The sequence below is a fragment of the Passer montanus genome, unplaced genomic scaffold, assembly GCF_014805655.1.
Source record: "Passer montanus isolate IOZ18808 unplaced genomic scaffold, ASM1480565v1 scaffold41, whole genome shotgun sequence".
Lineage (NCBI taxonomy): Eukaryota > Metazoa > Chordata > Aves > Passeriformes > Passeridae > Passer > Passer montanus.
Window position 1 is genome coordinate 1,215,240 of NW_024368930.1, and position 21,814 is coordinate 1,237,053.

At 47.0% G+C, this 21,814-nt stretch overlaps 1 protein-coding gene across 3 annotated transcripts in view; it reads right to left on the reverse strand.

Moving 5' to 3' along the window:
* The window catches only part of ATP9A (ATPase phospholipid transporting 9A (putative)), a 48,228-nt gene extending 26,435 nt beyond the window's left edge, over nucleotides 1-21,793 (reverse strand). For 2 of the 3 annotated variants that reach the window (XM_039719342.1, XM_039719340.1), the window contains exons 1-13: nucleotides 21,378-21,530; nucleotides 15,055-15,199; nucleotides 14,628-14,741; nucleotides 13,096-13,204; nucleotides 8,027-8,085; nucleotides 7,115-7,166; nucleotides 6,474-6,568; nucleotides 6,046-6,126; nucleotides 5,781-5,856; nucleotides 3,653-3,729; nucleotides 2,900-3,060; nucleotides 2,085-2,227; nucleotides 1,252-1,364 (exon numbers count right to left, since the gene is read on the reverse strand). In XM_039719342.1, the coding sequence (XP_039575276.1) occupies nucleotides 1,252-1,364; nucleotides 2,085-2,227; nucleotides 2,900-3,060; nucleotides 3,653-3,729; nucleotides 5,781-5,856; nucleotides 6,046-6,126; nucleotides 6,474-6,568; nucleotides 7,115-7,166; nucleotides 8,027-8,085; nucleotides 13,096-13,204; nucleotides 14,628-14,741; nucleotides 15,055-15,199; nucleotides 21,378-21,445 (1,293 nt within the window). In that variant the 5' untranslated portion in view covers nucleotides 21,446-21,530. Of the gene's footprint in view, nucleotides 1-1,251; nucleotides 1,365-2,084; nucleotides 2,228-2,899; nucleotides 3,061-3,652; nucleotides 3,730-5,780; nucleotides 5,857-6,045; nucleotides 6,127-6,473; nucleotides 6,569-7,114; nucleotides 7,167-8,026; nucleotides 8,086-13,095; nucleotides 13,205-14,627; nucleotides 14,742-15,054; nucleotides 15,200-21,377; nucleotides 21,531-21,599 lie in introns of those variants that run through there. The other variant, XM_039719341.1, reaches the window with a different exon arrangement.
* Nucleotides 21,794-21,814: the final 21 nt, after the last annotated feature.

Consider the following 21,814-nt stretch of genomic DNA (forward strand, 5'->3'; position numbering starts at 1 on the left):
CCCCAGGAACACCCCAGTGCAGCTCAGCTCCTGGAGCATTGCTCCTGAAAGGCCACAAAAGATTGAAGTTTTGGGACAGTACACCAAGAAAAAGCCCTGGAGCACTCTGCTGTAAGGCCACAAAAGATTGAAGTTTTGGGACAGTACACCAAGAAAAAGCCCCTTTGCTGCAAATCCACCAAAGGGGGACACGCCAGCCTCAAAAGACTCAGCGAAACCACTTTTTTTACTCCACAAAGGACCAGTGGTTTGGGAAATTTAGAGTCACTTGGTTTCATGTGCAAGAGAATATAATTGGTGAAAACACAAAACAGATGACTGGCAAGGAGCTAGAAAATCTTAATTACATTCATTTATTTTTTAATACTATTTTTAGTATCAGAATGGGACTCTTCAGATAATTGCACAATTACTAAATTATCCCAGTTGAAGAAGGGACACACAGTGATCCAGTTTCCTGCTCTGTTAACCTTTAGTGTCAAGAGGACAAAAGTTTCACTTCCAGGTCAAAGGGCCACAACATGGTAAAAATAAGAACAGAGAATAAGAACTACAGTTCAAAATGAATCATTGCCAGCAAATGCTTCTCATTATAAGGAATCTCACCTGGTAATTATGAAAGTTTTATGAGACATATATCCATTACCAGGGTAATTCCACATGTTATTTTCCACACTAGTGATTAGGATTCATAAAATCTTCAAATTTAGTATCACTGCTCATCAGCACTGCTGCCAAAATCCAACAGCAAACCCTCAACTGAAGTGTCAGTCACTGCTCACACACTGGACTAGTCAGTCACCCAAATGCTCCTGACAAATACTGGGCACTTTGGAAAAAAAATTAATCAGTAGTCAAGTTTTCTCTAGAGATTCAGTATAAAATGAAGGCAAATAAACAAATAAAGCTGAAGTCTGGGGGCTTTTTGTTGTTGTTTGGTTTTGTTTTTTTTTAAATACAGTTCTGCCATTTACGGGTCTCAACACCAAGAGAAGAACTAAATGCTAGGAAGGAGAAAGAAAAGAGATAGCTGGATATCTAAATAAAAGTTATTTTAGACTCAGCAAGAGGACACACTTGCACATGATGTGAAATGACCCACAGAACATAACGAACAATCATGACCTTATTTGTTAATTAGGCATCCAGTGACCTTCAGGCTTTCCCCAAAGCAGCTCATCAGCAGATCCCCACCACAGGAATTCCCCAGTGCTGTGCAGTTTTGGGCACAGGGAAGGCAGCTGGCTGTACCTGTGTGTAAATGCTGAATATGTGGCTCTGCACCTCGTCCATGGAGTCCAGGCCGTACGCCACCGTTCCCAGGTGGAGCCTCTTGAAAACCATCTCGTTCTGGGTGAGAGTCCCTGGGAAAACAGCACCACGGAGTGGGAACAACCCCCCAGCCCAGCACAGCTCCTGTCCTGCTGTGCCTCGAGCACAGAAACCTGAACGTGGGCCAGCAGCTGAACCCGCCACCGCGCCACTCCCAGCACAGCCAGGGCTGGCAAAAACCCAAAATAACAGACCTGAGGGCTGCTTCTCCTGGGAGGTGGGGGTGTGTAAATAACAGTGAGATTCACCCCACAGGCAGTGCCAGCAGGAGCTGCAGGAACAGTTCTGGTCCCACCGGAACCAAAACAATTGGAAACTACTTCAGTGGGACCAGGATTTTATGTCAGACCAAGCTTTCCATCACAGCCCAGGCCTCCAATTCAAGCTCAGCTTCAAAGGACAGCAGCAGACAGCTTCTGCCTGTATATGTAAGTTATCCTAACCTGGCTTTGAGAACTAGCTCTAAAAAGTTGATTTAAATACTATTTTTACCCTCAGCTTTTGTTGTAATAGCATGCTTTAAGTATTCCTTCAAGTAGCATAATATTCCTGTCCTACCTTATAGCACATTCAGAACAAAAAGAAGCAGAAGATTTTTTCAAAAACTGATTAAATCATATTGTCAAAGTGACAGGAAATGTATATTTCTTCCAGTCCAGAGAAATCTCGCATTATTCTCTTTTCCTGGCTAAAAACTTAACAAAATCCAAACAACATGCCATGGGTCAAAGCTGTATTTTCTGCACCAGTACCTGTTTTGTCTGTAAGCAAATAGGAAATCCTCCCCAGCTGCTCAGGGATGGTGCTGGACCGAACCACAGTGCCAGGGATTTTGGAATCTCTGCGGATCACCCAGCTGTACACGATCTTCCCCATGTCCAGATTCACACGCAAACTGCACAGGAGGAGGGAGAAAAAGGAAAATAAAAAGTATCAGATAAAATTTAGAAAAAATCCTCGTGAACTGCCACAGTGCAATGAAAGAACGACAAGCTCCACAGGGAACCTAAGGTGCCAAAGGAGAGTTTCAGGAGAAGTTTATTCAAAGTCAGTGCTCTGGTGGCCAATGTAATTACACTGCCATTCAAAGACAGATGACAAAATTACAATGGGAAGAGCAGATATGATTTGAGGGGAAGGTGGAAAGAGTAGGGACAGTGATGGATACCAGAGAGCAGATTAAAAATGGAACTGAAATGAATCCCATCCTGCACCCAAAGTAAGTTACTAATGTACTTATTAATACAGTACAACTTCATATCAAAGTTTCATTGCCCTCTAAATGCATTCCCCTACATTCTGTATAAAACACCCTCCTTTTCCATTTTTTGCTCTGTTCCAGCAGGTATTCCAAACACTGAGAAGAGAATTTAAATGTCTTATCCACAGCCTGAGCCAGTGAACAGGTTAATAAATTGAACAAATTCAGCAGAAACTACAAAGCAATTCTCATGTTTTAACTCCATTTCTACTCGTGGCCTTGCTGAGCTGTGAGATGAGGAACAGGTAAGAGCTCAGGTGCCCGAGCAGGCAGTGCAGTGCTGGGAGCACTGCCAGCTGTGCCCACCTGATGGGAATGATGTTTGAGAACAGCAGCAGGAACCTGATGATCTGCAGGTACCAACGGCCTGCGAAGTGCTGAAGGGCCACCATGACCAGGGACACCACCACCAGAGCCCCAAACAGGATCTTGGTGAGGCAGTTCACCTCCAGATCAAAGAGGCCAATCTAGAAGAGCAGGAGAGAGAGATTTCAGGCGCGCAGATGAAGGTGTCAGCTCAGGGCAATAGTCACAAAGGAAGGGAGCTGCCACTCCACCCAAAGAGCCATTCCCACTAGTCAGCTTCTCTTCTTTTAAAACACTACAAACATATTTAAATTTATAATCAATGCTCTTGCCAGCTTATTAAATGAGATTTCCATCCCTCAGAAGCTCAGCAGAGGATGCAGAGGTGTGAGGGGCTCACGCTGCCAAAAGCTGTGTAAAAATCCCTGCACCTTGTCTTCTACAATGGAAGAATGCAACCAAAGAAGCTTTTCTATTCTAACAGGGACTGTCTCATTATAAACATATAAAACAGTGTTTGACAACCTGAAAAAAGTGTCAGGACATACATATAATAGGATGAAAAAATCCTATAGAAATCCAGAGGAAATAGGTTCTGTTCTGGCATCTTAAATCACACGCTGGAAAATATGAATTATTCCTATCAGGTTGTCCCTACAGTGTGCACATTATGGATTGGGAAGGCTCTTCTTTTAAAAAAATGACCCGTTTCAGACCCTTGTTATTTATTACCAACCTGTTCCTTCACCATACCTTACTTCTTGGGTTGGAGGTGTTCATGACACTGCGCAGCTCCCTTCCCGTGTAGAGGACAACTCCCACCACAGTACCTGCACACACAAAGGTTTTCCCCATAAAAATACTTCTCAGGTGAAGAGCATTTTCAGCAGGCTGATTTCAGAGGCAACCAGAAATTCAAGAAGCTGGTATCTGCAACACAACACCTATGAAAACACAGACTGGCACAGCAAACATCCTCCCAGGCAGTAATTCAGGCTCAGGGCTGGACTTGATGCAGCATCACAGACTCCATCAGCTCATGGGAAGAGCAGCCAGCTCTGCTCTACCTTCCCTGACCCCCTTTTGATCCACTTGTCTCTCCAGACTATAAATAAAGTTGGTAGGGATGGAGGATTTCTTGGATTTCCTCCCACCACTTGGAATCTCACTCTGGTGCTGCCTTCCACCAAACCTTCATTGTGTGTCCAAATTAAACCAGCTCTGGGCTAGGGTTATTATTGGTAAAGGTTGAAACAATCAGAGCAAATCCAATGAATTCCAGAGCTCAAAGACAGAATTACCTTATTTTAAAATCTACAATTCACTTTAAGTTTTTATCTAAATACTCTTCCTACCACAAAGTGAATCATACCAACTCCTACCTTCCTGGAACAGATGGAGCTGCTGGGAGCCCATCAGTGAATTTCAATGCTCTGTCCCACAGTTGCTAAAGAGCTGAGAGCAATGAAGTCCTCAATTTTTTTTCTTGCAGAAACATAATTCAGTTCAGCACCATAAATTACAGGGTTTCTATGGGTTTTCTCCTAAAGACTTTGCAAAGAGCCATGAAGAAAAACTGTCTACCATCAGCAACTTAAAAGCTGCAATTGGTCAGTGTTAGGAGTCTGTAAAAATGGAGAAAACCAACTCTAAAAAAAGCACTACTGCCAATACATTGCTACTTGGTGCTCTACTGCTCCCCTGCTCTCACCTATGATCAGTTTTAACAAGCTGCAGGTGACTTATTTTTAAATAAGGCTGATTCAAGAGAGGTGGTTTCTAAAAATATGCTGAGAATCATTCCTTTGAAAAAAAAAAACAAACTCAAAACCAACAACAAATCCCTGGAGCCAGATGGCAGGTGGTGGTAAGATCATCACAATTCAGATCAGCAGATGGCACAGCTACTCCAAATCCACTGCAAACAGTCAGAGTCAGACCCAGCCCTCCTGCAGCAGATGGAGAGAGACACATTGCTCTGCTTCACCTTACAGGGGCTGCCCCAGTGAGATGGCACCACAACCCCACAGCTTCCACTCACAGCAGAAGAGAAATAATATCCCCATTTTCTCCTAACAGAAATAACCTACAACATGCTATTTGTTACTACCACAGCAGAAACAAAATCCAGTATTGTATTCATAAGTCAGTCAAAATGAAAGGAAGCACCTGCCAGGACTAGGAGAAGCTTGAGGACACACTGATCTGTGAAAAAGGAGTGTTTCTAGTTGGTTTATGGCCATTTCAAACAGAATCAATTGCATAAACCCTTTGAAATTATATTTGCAAATGCACTGTCAAGTCTCTCCATTTGACAAGTTTAACTCCAGAGCTGGACTCCAGAGTTGCACTCTCCTCCAGCCACTGCCCAGCAAACACACTGGGCAGGGAGGAACAAGGCTTTTACTTTGACAAGCCCCTTCAGGGGGGCATTGATTAATCTCAGGCCTCGGGAGTTTATCGTAAATATGAGTCAAAATCTGCCAAAGACTTGATTTTTTTCCTTTCTTAAGAGTATATAGGACAAACTCAATGGAAGCACTTACCTGGAAATCTTTCATCTCAGCTTCTGTTCCCAGAATCCATTTGACACCATTTCTGTTACAGATTAGGATGTCAATGTGCAGAGCAATTAAGTGCTATTCTGCTCCTAGATGCTAAAGAAGGGCCCCAAAGGCCACTCCACTTCTTTCTCATCTAGGAATGTCCAAGAGGCAATTAGATGTCAGCTCAGCTCCCCAGAGGTGTTAGGACAAGGGGGAAACCTCATTCCAACTGCTAATTTCTCCAACTGACAGAATTATTATTCCATCACAGAAATACCTTTAAAAATTGTTAACATATTCCCTCAAAAATAATGTTACATGGGTCTCCACCTTACCTGATGCAATCACTGTGCTGGCCCACAGGGTGTTTTCTATGCTTAAACTTTCATTTACTGGAGGGTCACTGTCCTCCTACAATGGGAAAAAGAGAAAAATAAACAAACTTGTCAGTAATGGAAAAGAGCAGAGGATGAGAGGAGTCCACAGAGGTGTTTGGGGAGGGATGCTGGGCGAGCTGGCACAGGATTTCTGACAGGATGGAGAGTTTTTATAACCCCTGGTGACTCCCAGGTTGATTTCAGGCCCTGGCAGCAGACTCACCCTGGTGAAGGTCCCCACGAAGTTGTGTATGTCAATGTTGGGCTCTTCTGCGTAGACGTAGGAGCGGGTTTGCAGTAGGTCCTGTCAAACAGAACATCCATAAGCCCTACCAGCTCCTACCAGCCAGCCACAGCTTAAATGTACAGCACTTTTACCAGAATACCTCACCAAGAGTTACTTGGCACGGTTTAGAATTATCTTGATACCTACTGCAGCCCAGGAGTCCCCCAGAAAACACACCTGGGGCAGCAGTGCCCCGAGGGCATTTCCCGGGGTGACACCTGAGACTTATCTGCGCCCCAGGAAAGCAACCTCAGGAGTGGTTTCTTTCCTTTCAGTGGTTCCTGAGAACAGCAGTGCAGCACCCCCAGGTTTCCAGGCAAAGCCTGGCCACGCTCCCGGGCACGGCGTGCCAGGCAGGGGCTCACAGAGGCCGTGGGCAGGCGCTGGGTGCAGGTGACGGGCAGCCGCAGCTTCCAGTCCGTCTCCCCGTCCAGCTGGTCCGTGCGCAGGAAGCAGGACCCTGGGGATGGGAACAGCAGTCAGGGACCTGCCAGCCCTGAGCTGGGCACACCTACAGCTCACTCAGGGATGGCTCCCCTCGGGACATGCACACCCTTCTTTCTCTGGAAACAGGGTTTGATTTGCATTTGTTAATAATGGAATGATGACGTTCCTGCAGCACATTCCTTTCCCTCCACTGGGCCAGAATTCTCTGTGCTAAACTTTTTTCAAGGCACTTGAAATGTTCCCATTAATCTGTTTTCTAATCCTTGTGATCAAACATTTCCTTATCCCACACTTAACAAAGCAAGCCTGAGCAGTAAGTAAATGTATCTAAAATGCAACCAGATTCATTTACCCTGGACTCAACCCCTACATTCTTTGATTAGCAAACAAAACTAAAGTATAACATCCTGAGAAGTGGTGCTCCATAAAACCACTTGAGTTCCCCCTCTCTCTAAAATTTTACTATTATCTATTTCTTTCACATTTCCAAAAGATAATTTTCTCCAAACAACCAGTGAAAGGTTAATGGCTATTTTGACAATTGGTTCCAGATGTTTACCATTCTTCTCCGACGTCCTCAGGAAGATCATGTCAGCAGGGACCCTCTGGTTCTGGGGGGAGAAGAAAGGCCATTATTGTGCAGGCAGCCCTGCACGCGTGTGCAGCGCCTTCCCCAGAGCAGCAGAGGCACAAAGAGGATTCCTTTGTCAGCCTGGAGCCTGGGATTCAGTTTGCTTTGAATCCTGAACTCGCTTCCCTGCAGAATTCCAAGTGCACGATAATAACTGGTGCCAGCTCCCACTGACCAGACCCAAGGGTTAGGTTTACAAAAGGGCTGGAAAGTAATTCTAGAAGTAGGAAGAAATCTTAAACTAGTGCTGGTTTCCTTTCAAGGAGTCCCATGTTAGCAGAAAGGTTGTATCTGGAATCTGCAGCCACCAAGTTTCTCATTTTGTACTGAGTATTTTCATGCTAATGGTTTTAGAGGTCACAGCTGCTTGCAGAGAGTGGATGGGAAAAACATAAAATCAGTGGATTAAAAAAAAACATATTAAAAGCTGTACAAAGTGGGAAATATACCTGTATATACCAGTATCTACAAATGTATCACTGGGTCTCCCAAAACTGCAATGCTTATACCCTAAGAAACACCTGGATGCTGCTGCATTTGTTCCAGGTATGTAACCTGTGTCCAACAGTCACAGAAAGGACAGGGAAGCTCTTTATCTTGCTATAGTACAAGTAAAACAACAGGTTATAGGCATACCTACAGATTTGCCCTCATTTGTAAAGAAAATTATATTATTGTTGAGGTGGGAGAACACTGTAAAGTGATTAAATATTTAAACTGGTGTTCAACACCTGATAGTCTAAGCCTATTGTAAAGTAAGTAGGAATTCAAAAGATCTTGTTTTCTATGGTCTTGCAAAAAAAAAAAAATTACACAGGGAAGAAGAATATAAAGGCAAACCTTTTCCACAATGATGAGGTCACCCACTTGTATGTTAGAGCTCTTCACCTTGACAGTCCCTGCGAAGGAAAGGTGCTGGTGTTAGAGCAGAGCAGGCTTTGGGGTGCTGTGTGCTGCTCCCCCCCTCCCTTCCTTCCTTCCCCTGCACTGTGGGGTGAAAATGGGAAATGTTTCCACCCAGGAACTGGGCAATGCTGCCCTGGAAAGACTTCTGAGCCCACTATCCCCACTAAGGGGTGGATCTCCCAAAAAGGGCTGAAACCCCTCCTGTAACAGCTCTAGACACCAGCCCTGGCTGCAGAAAGCCCAGCCACTCCCTGGTCATAACTCTGAAACAACTCCTTAAACTCCTTTTTGTACTGCTTAACTCATGAATGAGTGAAACACTTCCAGCTTCAGGCAGGTGACAGAGCAAGAGCAGAAAGTTACAGCAGGGAACCATCAAATCCAACTCCTTTTCCTCAGGTGCCTGAAAATGCAAAGCTGGACTCTCAAGCCAAGGCCTGGAAGCTGAAGTGCAATGGGTCCATCCAAAATCCAGCCTCATTTCCTGCCCTGCTGCAGCTCCAGCCTCTGGCTCAGCTCTGCCACTTCTCCTTTGCCTCTGGCAGGACTGGCCAAACAAGCAGAGAACAGGTCCTACAGAATTCATGTAAATATTTATTCCTGTGCAGCTGTCAAACATTTCCCAGTTGCTTTAAAACAGGGGATTAATTTAACAATTGGCTAGTAATTTCAAATCATTAGCCAGCTCTAGATTTGGCTTCTCAGACTAACTAGTGATTTATAATCAGTTAATTTGAACCCTGCCTCCACGTGTCTGTTATATTTCAACAAAAGCCTCTTTAATCTGCTGTGATTTGAGTGGAAGTGGGGGAGGCACGTGGAGCTCACCCTGGCACGGACAACACTCCTACTGTACCTCAAAATTCACGGGCTAACTGGCCAGATAGCAGCTCAGGGGAAAGCAGGAGGGGGAAGGGAGGGGGAATAGAAATTAGCACAAAGCACAAAGGTCACTGGGATTTTACTACTGGCAGTCCCTTCATTAGCATCCTTCTCAGGATATGCTTCAGTGTTTCTGCTCCAAATTAACAATGAAAGCCATTCTGGGCTGGGGGCAGCCTGCTGCTTTGGTGACACACTGTGTGCCTAACAACATGCTTCATCACTGTGCTAATAAATGCAGACTTCCTTGCATGCTGTAATTATTCCTACAAATTATAAGCAGTCATGGCCCATTTCACAAATATCTCATAGGTCTTTCACGGACTCTGCAGTTTGACTTGTGAGGGTTTTTGGTTAAAAAAAAAAAGGTAAACAAAACAAATGCTGGGCTGAAGACATCTCTGCCGGGGCAGGAAGCAAACCGGGGATTAAGAGTCCATTACGCTGGGGCTTGAAAAGAAAAGCTGCACTCCAAGAGGATCAAAAAAAGCATCCCTGGCAGTCTGCTGTATGGGCTATACAAAGTTAGGTACTATGACACTAAAAGGGTCTGACAGATAACATCTCTTCCTCCCCTTTTAATACGGTTATTCACAAAGCAACAAAAAGTGCTTTTGAATATTCTCCTGTGTAGAGGGAGGGGGGAAGGCCCCAGTGCTCTCCCCACACGGGCACAGCCACTCCTGACCCAAAGTGCAGAAAAGCTGGGGATTTGTTTAACCATATTTTCTGTATTCTCTCCAAGATCACAAGGATTTATCTGGTCAGCAGAAGCAGTGCTACCTGCAGGTTCAGGCAAACTTTTGTAAGGCTTTCCTTAACGAGGTAAAAAATCATTCTGCAAAAGAGAAATTAATGCCTGGACAAAGCTGTAACATGATGATTTCCTACCATTACGTACATAAAAGGCTTTTGGGATCATTATGCTGAAAACAGTATCATCTACTTGATAATTTTTCCAATTTGAGAAAACCCAAAGCAGCTGGAGCAGATTTGTCTTGCTCAGGACCCCTCCCAAGCTCAGCTGTTGGGGGGTAAAACAAAGAGGGACCTTTCTGAGCAGCACACGTTTTTGTAACTCTTGGATAAATGAGATGCCCTTTTTAGGTAGCTAATTCTGCTTCTGCAGCCCCCCTGGCCCCGTGGGTGACATCTCTGCAGTGTGCACCACACGTCCTGCTAAGAAGGCCCAGGACCAGATGTTTCCTTTGACTCAGGGCTCCCATAAAGAATTTACTCGAATTAGTTTTATTTTGATCTTGGGAATTCTGTAATTCCCTTCTCTTTCTGTGGGGGAACTGCCACCTAAACATCAGAATGTTTTCTCATGTGTTTAAAAGCAGCTAATAAGCACAACTGTTCCATCTCCCAGAACTGCTCTGCTATTTAAGTATTTTTGTAATTATAAACTCCTGTTTTTCTAAGTGCAACTATAAATTCTTCCTGTAAATACACACAGGTTTATTCAGCATTTTTATCTCTTTCAGTTTGTACTTCCTTATGTTAATCAGAATAGAAGTTGGTGTTTATCACTTTTAAAAGGAACTAGTCTTGAGCTCTCATTCAAAATATTGTTAAAATTTGTCTGGTATTTGTTTCATTCTCTGCTGTGCCCTGATTTATCTTTTTTAAAGACAAGAAAGTAAACATAAACAAATGCAAACAGTTTGCTCCAATTTAACCTTTGGTTTTTGAAATTATCACTAAATCTGCAGAGCGATGGATGTACCACAAAGCAGATAATTTCAAGTAATAAATATATTAGCCAGAAAAAAATTCCCCTTTTTGCCCTAAGTGAGCACTTAGGTCAGAATTTCACAATAGATCTGCAAAGCTGCACTGAAGTACAGACCCAAACACTTACTTTGGAATTAAAGATGAAGCCAGAGTTTTACTAAAACAAGTGAAATGCATCTAAAACATAAAAAAGAAGGAGGGTGGGTTTGTTTGATGTGCTGCACCAAACTTTTGGCTTTTGTAGCCTTCTGCTGTGGAGCAGGACTTGCAGAGTTTGGGAAAATATTGGTTTTTTTATGGCTGGTAAATGCCAATGATCTGTATCTTAAGTAGCACCCCTCAGTAGGAGGTCCCTTCCCACTTTTCTGTGGAGTTTCTCTCCATTATGCAGTGTTACCCAGGGAGGGGGGCTGCAGGAGAAGAAAAACAAGCCAGGAATTTGCAAGCACAGTTCGAGCTTTCCATCAAGCAGATCAGAACACAGACCCCTGAACACAGGGAGGCTTGTGGCTCATGAATAGGGGATTGAAATTTGATTATTTTTTATAACAATCCAAACAACTCCTTTAAATGCAGAGCTTTCCACTGGAAAAAAAAAAAAAAGAAAGTTTTCCAGAAGTCTGCTGGTTTCATCATTTTGGAACAGAAATGGGTTATATGGGTAAAAAGATAAAAAAGGTTTAGGATGGAGGTTTTTGTCATCAGATCTCAGCACAGGGCAGTGTCAAACCCCTGCAGCATGACCTGTGCTGTGCCACAGCAGCAACAAAAGGAACAGCCTGTAAATAGCCCAAGTCCTACTGTCAGCTACACTGACAATTAATTGTTGACATCAGCTGCTCCAAATTTATTCTGATTTTTGCTGCCTCTACCCCTGAGCTGGTGACACCCTCCCTTGAACAGCTCCTTCCTGTGACTGTACAAAGGGGTGAGATAAATCAAGCCCCAAATTTCCATCCCCAGCCTCACCAGGCCCTTCCCTGCTTCCAGGTGATTCCCAGAGGAGCTGAGGCTTTAATCAGTGGAAAAGATGATCAGCTCTCCAAAAAAATTAACTTCTGAGATTCAGTGAGGGACAGAAAATTACTTTTCTCCCCAAACCATGTGACAATCATAATTTCCTGCATTTTTTTCTACTCTAAACTATACTACAGTCTCATTCCTGTTTCTGCACAAAATTAATGTTAAATGCAGTGGCTTGAGATTTTCAGCTAGTGCCCAGCTGCCAATCCTTCTTGGCTTCTTTCACAAAAATTAGAAAAGTTAAAGGACTGGGGGGAGGGAAATCATTCATGGGAAACGTAATAGCAATATGAAAAGAACTAAAGGAGAGGTCAGGCCCCTTATAGATCACTGAATAGAATCCAGAAGGCAACTCTTTTATATCTTTAAATAGATGTAGTACACCCCTCTTGGATGAGGCTTTTGTTGGTTGCCAAGCATTTTAAGTGTTGTACTAAGAACATGTTATTAAAAGGGGATTTAATATTCAGAAACTCAAACTCCCCAGTTTGGAGTTGCCTCATAACTCCTGGCATGTGAAATATATCCAGCCTTAAGCAATTACCTTTGAAAAGCAGCCTTATTCCTACAAATGCAGCATTTTTTTACTACACCTATATCACTGCATCTTAATTCAGGGGTATAAACTTTGATAACTAAGAAACTGGAAACGGAAAAGGACCAAAACTTGCTCAAATTCTGTTAATTCCCTTTCTGAAACAAAACCCTGGCCTCACCATCTTTGTCGTCGTTTTAGGAGTAACTGCACAGTGGGGCAGCACTGGACTGTTGAGATGAGAATTTAAATGTCTTTGTTAGGTACAGCACAGCTGGAGACAATGGCCAGAGCCGGGTCAGGCTCAGCTGAGCCCAGCCTGGGCTCAGTCCAGTCCCAAACTGGGGCTCCAAACTCCCTGGGCTGGAGAGGAGCCTCAAGGGGATGGACATGGAAAATGCAGGAGCTGATGCTGCCAGTCCTCAGAACTACAGTGCTTGCTGCTGACAAACACCTCACAGTCTTTTTAGGGTCTTTTTAGGCTCTGTAGGGTGGGCAGGCCCTGGCACAGCTGTGGCTGCCCTGGATCCCTGGCAGTGCCCACAGCCAGGCTGGACAGGGCTGGGAGCACCCTGGGACAGTGGGAGGTGTCCCTGCCCATGGCAGGGTGGCACTGGGTGACCTTTAGGGTCCCTTCCCACCCAGACCATCCCATGAACCCCTCAGCCAACCCCAAGCTCCACCAGAGCCTGCTGAGGAGCCACCCAGGAGCAGGCCCGGCAGCGTGGCCACCGAGCCACGCGCCCGGGAGCCCCGAGCCCCCTCCCAGCGCCTGAGCTCTGCTCTGGCTGTCAGCAGGGCTGCATTCCCCGGCCTGGGAGCCGACCTCTGGCCGTGAGCTTGCTGTAGATCTGCGAGTTCACTTCCTTGTCCCTCATGTAGCAGCGCAGCTCCTCGGCCGCCTCGCGGATCACGGTGACAGCCAGCACAAACCCCTGCCACAGCACGGGGAGACAGCAGGGAGCAGAAGGTCAGGGGCAAAGCACATCTGCCTCGAGTAACAGCACAGTTATCAGGGCCAGCACAACCATCTGCATTGCCTTTTCCTAGCTGATCGTCCTCAGTCTCAGTGAGATGTGCTGCTGTGCAAACCCCAGTACCAAACTCACACCAGCTCTTAAAAACACACTTGCTGCCTCAGAAACTTTCCAGTTTTGTCACGGTGCTCTATCCAAGCACACCTTTGTCAAGGTAATCCCCCAAGCGAGTCTTTGTAAAGTTTATCCCCAAGAAAACCTTTGTGGAGTTTGCCTGAAGAATGCAAGCAGCAGATCTCATTTCACCCCACGGCTGAGTAACTGAGAGTGAGAAGCCCAGGGTAAGGCAGACCCCTCAAATCTCAGTGCTCAGCACCTCAGAGCACTGAAGTCAGCACAACTCATCTGGGAGATTTCTTTGTATGGAAATGTATACAGAAATCTGTACAAACTCCTTTTTATATACACAGATAAAGAGAGCATGCATGTGCCTTCATGTGTGTGCACACAGACATTCCACCTACACAAATAACACTCTAAAGATATTTATGTGCTCTACTCATGCTATAATTACACGTTTGCCTGATTAGGGCTTCAGTCCTACTCTTCTGTACATATGAGCAGTCATTTCATTTCCTCTTGCCATGAGGAATTGCCTGCATCACATCCTTCACTGTGTAAAAAATAATTAACTGATGCAAGCCAATTCTATGTGGGCTTGGTATCACAAAGTCATGTTTCTACCAGAGACTATTAGCTCAGACTAGACAGTTAAAACACATGCAGCACAGAAAATGATTTTTTCACAACTTGTGTTGAAAGTTGCAACCAGGTACTGATTATCTCTGTCAAGAAGGAACTTTAGGAAGGGAGCAAGGTGATGTTAGAAACTGCAGGTTTCTAGTACTTACATACATGTAAAAGTGTGTTCTAATTAATTAATATAGCAATGAAATGCATTCATTCATTTACCTAGAAATTATTACCTGATTCCCAAAATAAAACTCAAAAAGCATCAGCTATTTTCAACTTAGGTTTCAGCTGTTTGAAGAGACTTCAAATAATCACCCCAAAATACTCCCATGTTCCAGCTGACTGTGTCATCTCACGTGTCATTCATGGAAAATGCATGGAGATCCAGGCTCCAAAAGAAATGAATTTTAACAGCAGTGTCCCAAAGCTGCCCCTTCACTTCTTTCTGGCTTTGAGCAGGGATCTCACTGCACTGAAAGTTAAACCCCACAACATGCACAGCACAGGCCCCAGGAACAAGTTAAAAATATGATTGAAGGTGCAAACTTACACCCCACAGAAAAGGCAACACAAGAAATTTTGTCAAACACCAGACGTTTCTTGGATAAATAAACCTTGAAGGACCTACCAGAGGAACCCAGTATGTGTAAAGTGCACCAAGCCTCATCTCCACCACGAACTGAGAGCAGGCCAACAGCAAGAAATAAAGGTTGAAGAAGTATTTGAACTGGTTAAACAACACCTAAAAAAAAAAAGCAGACAACAAGAGGAGGGAGGATGTTATGCATGTTGAAGGAACCACCAGAAACATTTCTGCATGCTTTCCTAGTGACTAAATGTTGGCTTGGGGCAGTTTTAAAGCAGTCCTGGACGCTCAGGACACTTCTGTGTCTGGTTTGCTGCTGCCCTGAGGCAGCCTTGGCATCAACTCCACCAAACACAAGCCCATCATTTTCTCCAGCTCCAGACTCTGCACTTATCTACTGTAAAACCACTGAGAAATGGGGAAAGCAGTGGGGTGGGACATTGAAAAAAAAAACTTCACTCATGCTTACCCCAGGGAGAAAGGTAAAAAAGTTGTACTTCTGGTTGTTGATGACATTGCGGGGGTACCTCTGCTCTCTCTTCTCGGGGTGGCCAAGCCAGACACTGCGAGGCCTCGGCTCCCTCCTGCCACAGCATCTCAGGCACTCACAGCACCTGCACAGGGACACGGATCAATCAGTGAGCTCATTTCCAGCACACCTCTAGCTGTCACACACCCCTGCCGCCCCAGGAGCCCCAGGAGCTCTGCTCACAGCAGCTGCAGTGAAGGAAACCCTGCCCTGCCCCACGTTACAAACCCTGACTCGAGGCACAGAACCAATCCCAGGTCAGGCCCTTCAGGAAAGAGGCACCAGCCATCCTCCCTGCACCTTGGAACAGCCTTTCTGTTCCAAACCACCTCCCAGAGCCAAAAAGGGCCTTTTTCTGCTGTCCCTGCTGCTTTCTGACAGCCAGTGCCCTTGCTCCTTAAGAACAGACCTAGAGACCTGCACCGACATTTGGCAGAGCCAGACTGATCCCCTAAAGCTCCAGAGCTCCATCCTTCCACAGTGTACCACAAAGATCTGTTCTTGATTCAAGCATTCTGCCCCAAAAGTTCAGCTCAGTGCACAGCTGACAAAGAAATAATTACTGAAGGAGGTGCAAGAGACTCTGGAAGTCTTGCCAGGGATACACACAGTGCACTGAGCAGAGCTCACAGAAGGTGACCATCTACAAAGAACTTAATTTTTCATCTTTCAAGCCCTGCTGGCTGCAAATAGAAAGAAGTGTTACCAGTTAAGTCAGTTCCCTGAGTAGAGAAGGGGACTAAAACTCAACTTTGCTTCCAAAAATAAAGAGGTGTCACCATGTGATGCAGGGCTCCCTGAGCAGGCACAGCCCTTCACTCCACCAGCCTGACTGGCAAGATGAATTCTCCCAGGCTTTTAGAACTGCACAAAAGCACTCCTGCCTAATCAAACTATTTGGACATTATTCTATTTCATGAAGAGTCTTAGACAAGCCCTGAAATGTGGATTTTCTCCAGTGTGTGCCAGGAACAATCCAAGCCTCAGTGCAGAGAGCAAGGGAGCAAACCTGGTGTCCACCAGCCTGTTTCATCACAATGTGCTTTCCAGTTAGGAAAAATCAGCCAGTCCCTGCAATCAGACAGCTGAAACCATTTACCTTTGTTTATTTTTGAGGCTGGGCCTCTTACAGGGATTGTACTCAACAGCAAAATAGCCCCACACCTATATCATAATATTTACAATAGGGTGACCCTGGCAGCATTTCCCCCACAATCACACTTGGTGCTGTAAGAATGGTAATTTACAAATGCTGTGCTACTACAGGGCTTGAGAAACAACCTAAAAATAATGCAGCTCCAAGAACAAGCAAGAAAGGGCATGGGAGAATCTGCCGAGTAAAAATAACAGGTTTGTGAAATCCCTGCCTGGCTGGAGTCAGTTTTTGCAAGCTCCTGAATTACAGGGAAAGCAAACTGAAAAACTAATTAGACAAACAAAAGAAAAACTTCCTGCCCAGCAAGGTTTGAAGGCAAATATCAGGAGCATGGATGCCCGAGTAAAGAATATCCAGAATTTCTGCTGGGAGTCTCCTCCACAGCCTTACAGCACCAGGCTTCTGTAAAATATTTAATTTGAAAATTCCCAATGAACACAATGCTACAACCAGCACTGGCAGCCCCAGGTTGCACCACTGGAACTGGGGAGATTCCTCAGCTCTCAGGAATCCCAGGGCTGCAGCCTCCTGTGCCAGGGAGGAAAATCCTGACAGCAAATCCTGACTTTTACCCCAAAACATTCCAGGATTTTTGTTCTGAAGGCACCAACTCCACCCCCGTGCTGGTGTTTAACCCTCAGCACTCTGTGGCTGTGTTTTCCCTCCTGTGGGCACAGCAATCCACCACCCAAAGCCAGCTCCAGCAGGAATGCTATCTCACAAAAACTGCTCACAGTAACAGCCCATGAATTGCTGAAATGAGTTTAAAATGAAGTTTTGGTAAGAACAGAGCAATTTCTCTAGCACAGAACCATGTGCTCATTCTTCCAGACAGATGTTTATCACTCCTCCCATAGGTAGCCAATTACCTTAATTTTTAATTATTTAAAACTTTTCAGTGAAGTCTTAAACTTCACTGGGGAAGAATCAATAAGATCATTAGTTCTCCTTTTCTCTTTCTCCTCTGCAAACTGAATAATCTTAATGTAAAAAAGAAAAACCTCTTCATATGGGCACCAGAAACGAAGCACTCTGAGCACACACAAACATGTTTGCAGATTAGCTTTGGTGCCCATTAAATAACCAGTCCTTTTGACTGGAGCTGTCAGCTTTTCCCAGTTAATTTATCTGTTCCTCCCTGCAAGAACTTTGTAGTTCTGTGAGCTGCTGTTTCTCTGGCTACCACCTCTATTTTTAAGTCACCAGCTTAGAGATGCAGATGATGAGGGAAGGGGCTGCTTCATTACCACAAAATTCTCTGCTCAGGGCAAAGGCAGTGGCACAGAAGGAAGTTTCTGGCAGAGAATTATTTGCATTAGTAGGAATAATAAAACATTTTCCATCATGAAAACTGAAGACTGCATCCTGGAAAGGGAAAGATTGTGTAGAAAAACAGCAGAGAGTTGACATTGCTGCTGAGAAACGCTGATAAAATTAATGTGCACTTTCCAAGAAGAGGAATCACAATGTTACAGAAATGTAAACAGTTTCTGTAAAAGTTTGGGAACACGTTCCTAAACATTTCTCCTTCTCCATTTTGCAGCTGAAGGACTGAAAAACAATTCTGCAATAACCTTGAAGTATAAAAAACTAGCAAGTGAGGGTAAATAATGGGCTTTCAAAATTATCACCTTACAGAAAGACCACGAAAAATACATAAAGACAGCTTATACAGCACTGTGCAATTCACATTTCAAATCATAACTCGGCAAAAATAACAACGGGAAACAAACTCACAAATCCTCAAACAGAGTCACAGCCACTGAAAAGAATCCCCCAGGATGCAAACTGTACCTGAAGCTCAGCCCTGCAAGTGATGCTGCCCTTAATCTGCAGAGGGATCCAGACGAAGAGCAGGAACTGAAGAACAGGTCTGCTCTGCACTTCACCTGGGATTTTATTTGCTCACAGAACCACCTTCCCAGAGGTGATGTGAGAGGCAGGGACACAGCAGAGTGACTGCCAGTTGCCAGGTGAACAGCCACTAGCAAGAAGCAGGTTTCATTTATAAATGTAACGTGTTTGATGGAGAACAAAGATCAAATGAAAAAGACTCCCATGTAAAACAAACCCAGTGGGAAAAAAGTGCCACGTTTGTAGGTGTGCAAACCTACAACCAAACGTGTTCTGAGGTGGCGTTTGTCACATTGGTGCTGAAGTTCACTGACACATTTAGTCACTTCTAAACCGAGCCCACGTCTCAGATTTTGTTTCTGTGACCCTCATGGGCTGCGCCTGGCACCTCTAAAAACACACAAACCAACCCCCCCGACATCATTCCAAACACAGGGCACAAATTTTCCATGGTTAAAGAAAACCAGAGCTGTGCACAACCACCTCACCCTTTTATGCACCTGCACGTGAAACATTCTGGAACATTCCCGCTGCAGGCCATGCAGCTGGCGTGGCTCTGGAGGGGCCAGGAGAGCTGCAATTCCTGCAATTCCCTGCTGTGGGAAGGCAGCCCAGCCCCAGGCTGCAGTGCCAAGGCACACCCACACAGGCTCGCCCAGGGCAGGAGCTGCCACCCCTCTCTGTTGACTCTGAAATGGAATTTGCCATTTTAAACAGAGCCAGCACAATGGCACAGCCTCACCAAGCGTTCCTGTAAAGCTCCTCCTTCCCTCTCCTTCCCCTGCAGCTCTGCATGCAGGCCTTTCCCCGGCAGCAGCTGCAGGAGCACAGCAGTTTGCTGCTTTAAAAGGAGCCTGGCAGGACTGAGGACTGACACCACGAGCTATTTAGGGGAGAACTTGTGTCATGTGCTGAGCAGAGCGCCCAGGGTGCTCCAGGAACCTGCAGCTCCTCCCTGGCAGGACTGGGCCCCGGGCAGCTCAGGCTCACTGCCATGCCAGCAGGGCTCTGCAGCTCCTGCCATCCCTCCTCAGTGCTCACAGGGCTCTCCAGAGGGCTGCAAAGCCTTGGGAAGAGCAGGGCTGAATTCAAGGCACAGCAGGGGAATCCATCCCTTGATGGCAGCAAGAAGAGCCCCTCTGAAGCTGTGCTCACATCCCCACTCTCCCACTCGGCTCCTGAAGCTCGTGGCTTCTCTCCAGCACAGGCCTGAGTTGTCTGAGCCATCACTCATCTCTGCAAGGCTCCTGAGCCAGCTCCTCCCTGGCTCCCTTTCCAAGCATGCCAGAAGCTGACGGTAATGAAAGCCTTGCTGGATGGCACCTGCCCCACAGGTGAATCAGCCATTTCTTGTTTTTATTTCAACAGAAACCAAGATTTCTATAGAGACATGCACAACCAGAAATCTGCTCCCCACTCCAGAAGACCACACCAACAAAAATCTGTCTGAAAACTCACCCCCACTGCTGGGGAACACCCCAGGAGAAACCAGCTGGGGCTATGCTGAAGTGAAGCCCAGCAGCACTTACCCATCCTGGTTTTCATAGGCATCAAGGAACATAAACTGGATGGGTTTAGTGTGGGCTTTTCCTCAGAGGGAACAGAAGAAAGGAGGCCTTGATTGTGGCTTAGGATTCCCAGGACTCCATTCTGCTGTGACACCAGGGACCCCTTGTCTTGCTGGGTGATTTATTCTATGGTTTCTAACACTGGTTTGGATTGGCTTGACTTCAGTGCTTTGCCATCCAGCACTTGATCAAACACCAAGAGATCACATCACTAAAACAAGGGCTCCTCATCTATGACAAATCCCACCCTCAAACAATTACTGCGCCAAACAGAAACCCCAAATCCAATTTATTTCAACTGCTATTGAGTAAAAGCCCTAGGCAAGCTTCCTTCCCGTGCCGCTGGAATGTTCTGCCACCACTGGAAAGCCTCTCAGTGGCTGCTAATCAGGCAGAATCCACAGGCAATGAACCATGGCTCGGGTTAGCAGAGGGCAGGTTCTGCTAGGCAGCACTAACCACACTGCAACACCCAGGAGGCTCCTGCTGGAGACTACAGAACTCCAGGAAAGAACCCACTCGAGCAGCTTTGAGGGATTTCCCAGCCCCTCACCTCTCCCTGCTCCCTTCAATCACATCACCAAAGGCTTGGTGGCTGCACCTTGTGGCACTTGCTCAGCAGTGCATGTGACACAGGGATTGCTGCTGCATCACACACACCTCCCTGCCCTGCTACTGCCACAGCACCACCGACAACCTGAAAACAAGGAACAAACCTAATCCTGAATGAACTGTGTGCAGCAGTGTCACTTACAGCACTCTGAACACAAACCACCAGCCAAAAACATAAACAGGGCAAACATGTGTATTTCCCCTTGCCCTAACAGTGAAATGTGTATATTTCCCCTTGCCTTAACAGGGAAATGTGTATATTTCCCCTTGCCCTAACAGTGAAGATTTCTTTCAATATTTTGGTTTATTTTGCTAGCATCACTCGCCACATTTAAAAAACCCAAATTCCCCAGGGATGAATGAAATGCTGTGACAGCTGACAGCCAGGTGACTTGGACACCACGCACACCCTGCTGTGTGCAAACCAACCGCGGTGCAATCCCCTAATGGAAGACGACTGGAAAACCATTTTCCTTATTTACCTTCCCGCATGGCAATATACAAACACATCCCCGCGTCTCCTTGAGGAGATCGCGCACCCGGCAACGTCGCCCAAGGATATTGTATTGCCGAGCTGATACAGTTAATGGAGCCGGGCCTTTGTTACACCGCGGCCGGTGGTGCTGCGCTCCTAAAGGCCGGGGATCCTGCAGCTCGGGCCGGGCGCCACAGCGGGATGGACGGGGACAGGCAGGAGCGGTGGCACGGCCGCGGTGACACAGCCCTGGTGACACAGCCCCGGTGGCACGGCCCCGGTGGCACGGCCCCGGTGGCACGGCCCCCGCCCGGCCCGGCCCCTCCGGGCGCTGCTGCCCCGCCGTGTCCGCGGCTCCGGCGCTGAAAGCCGGGCCGGGCCGTGCCGTGCCGGGCCGGGGCTGTCCCCGCTCCCGCAGCCCGCCTGCATCCTGCGCTGCGCCGGGCGTGCCGCGGCAATGGCGTCAGGAGCAACCTGTCAGCGCCCGCCTGCCTCCCCCTCATCCTCATCCTCATCATCCTCCTCCTCCTCCTCTCCCCGGGCCGGGCTCAGCCCGCCCCCGCCCCGCGCACCGCTCGGGGGTCTCGCCGCCCCTCACCCGCCGCGGTGCTTGCTGTCCATGCGCTTCTTCTGCCGCACCGGCTGCAGCGGGATGTTGTCGGTCATGGCCGCGGCTGCGGGGCGGAGCGGAGCGGGGGATGGATGCTCCGGCTGCCGGCAGCGCCCAGCCCGGCCGCCGCCGTCTGGCGGCACCGCCCCCCCGGCCGGGCTCAGCCCGCCCCCGCCCCGCGCACCGCTCGGGGGTCTCGCCGCCCCTCACCCGCCGCGGTGCTTGCTGTCCATGCGCTTCTTCTGCCGCACCGGCTGCAGCGGGATGTTGTCGGTCATGGCCGCGGCTGCGGGGCGGAGCGGAGCGGGGGATGGATGCTCCGGCTGCCGGCAGCGCCCAGCCCGGCCGCCGCCGTCTGGCGGCACCGCCGAGGGGCCGGCCCGGCTCCGCCGGCTCCCAGCACGCAGGTGCCGCGCCCGCCCCGC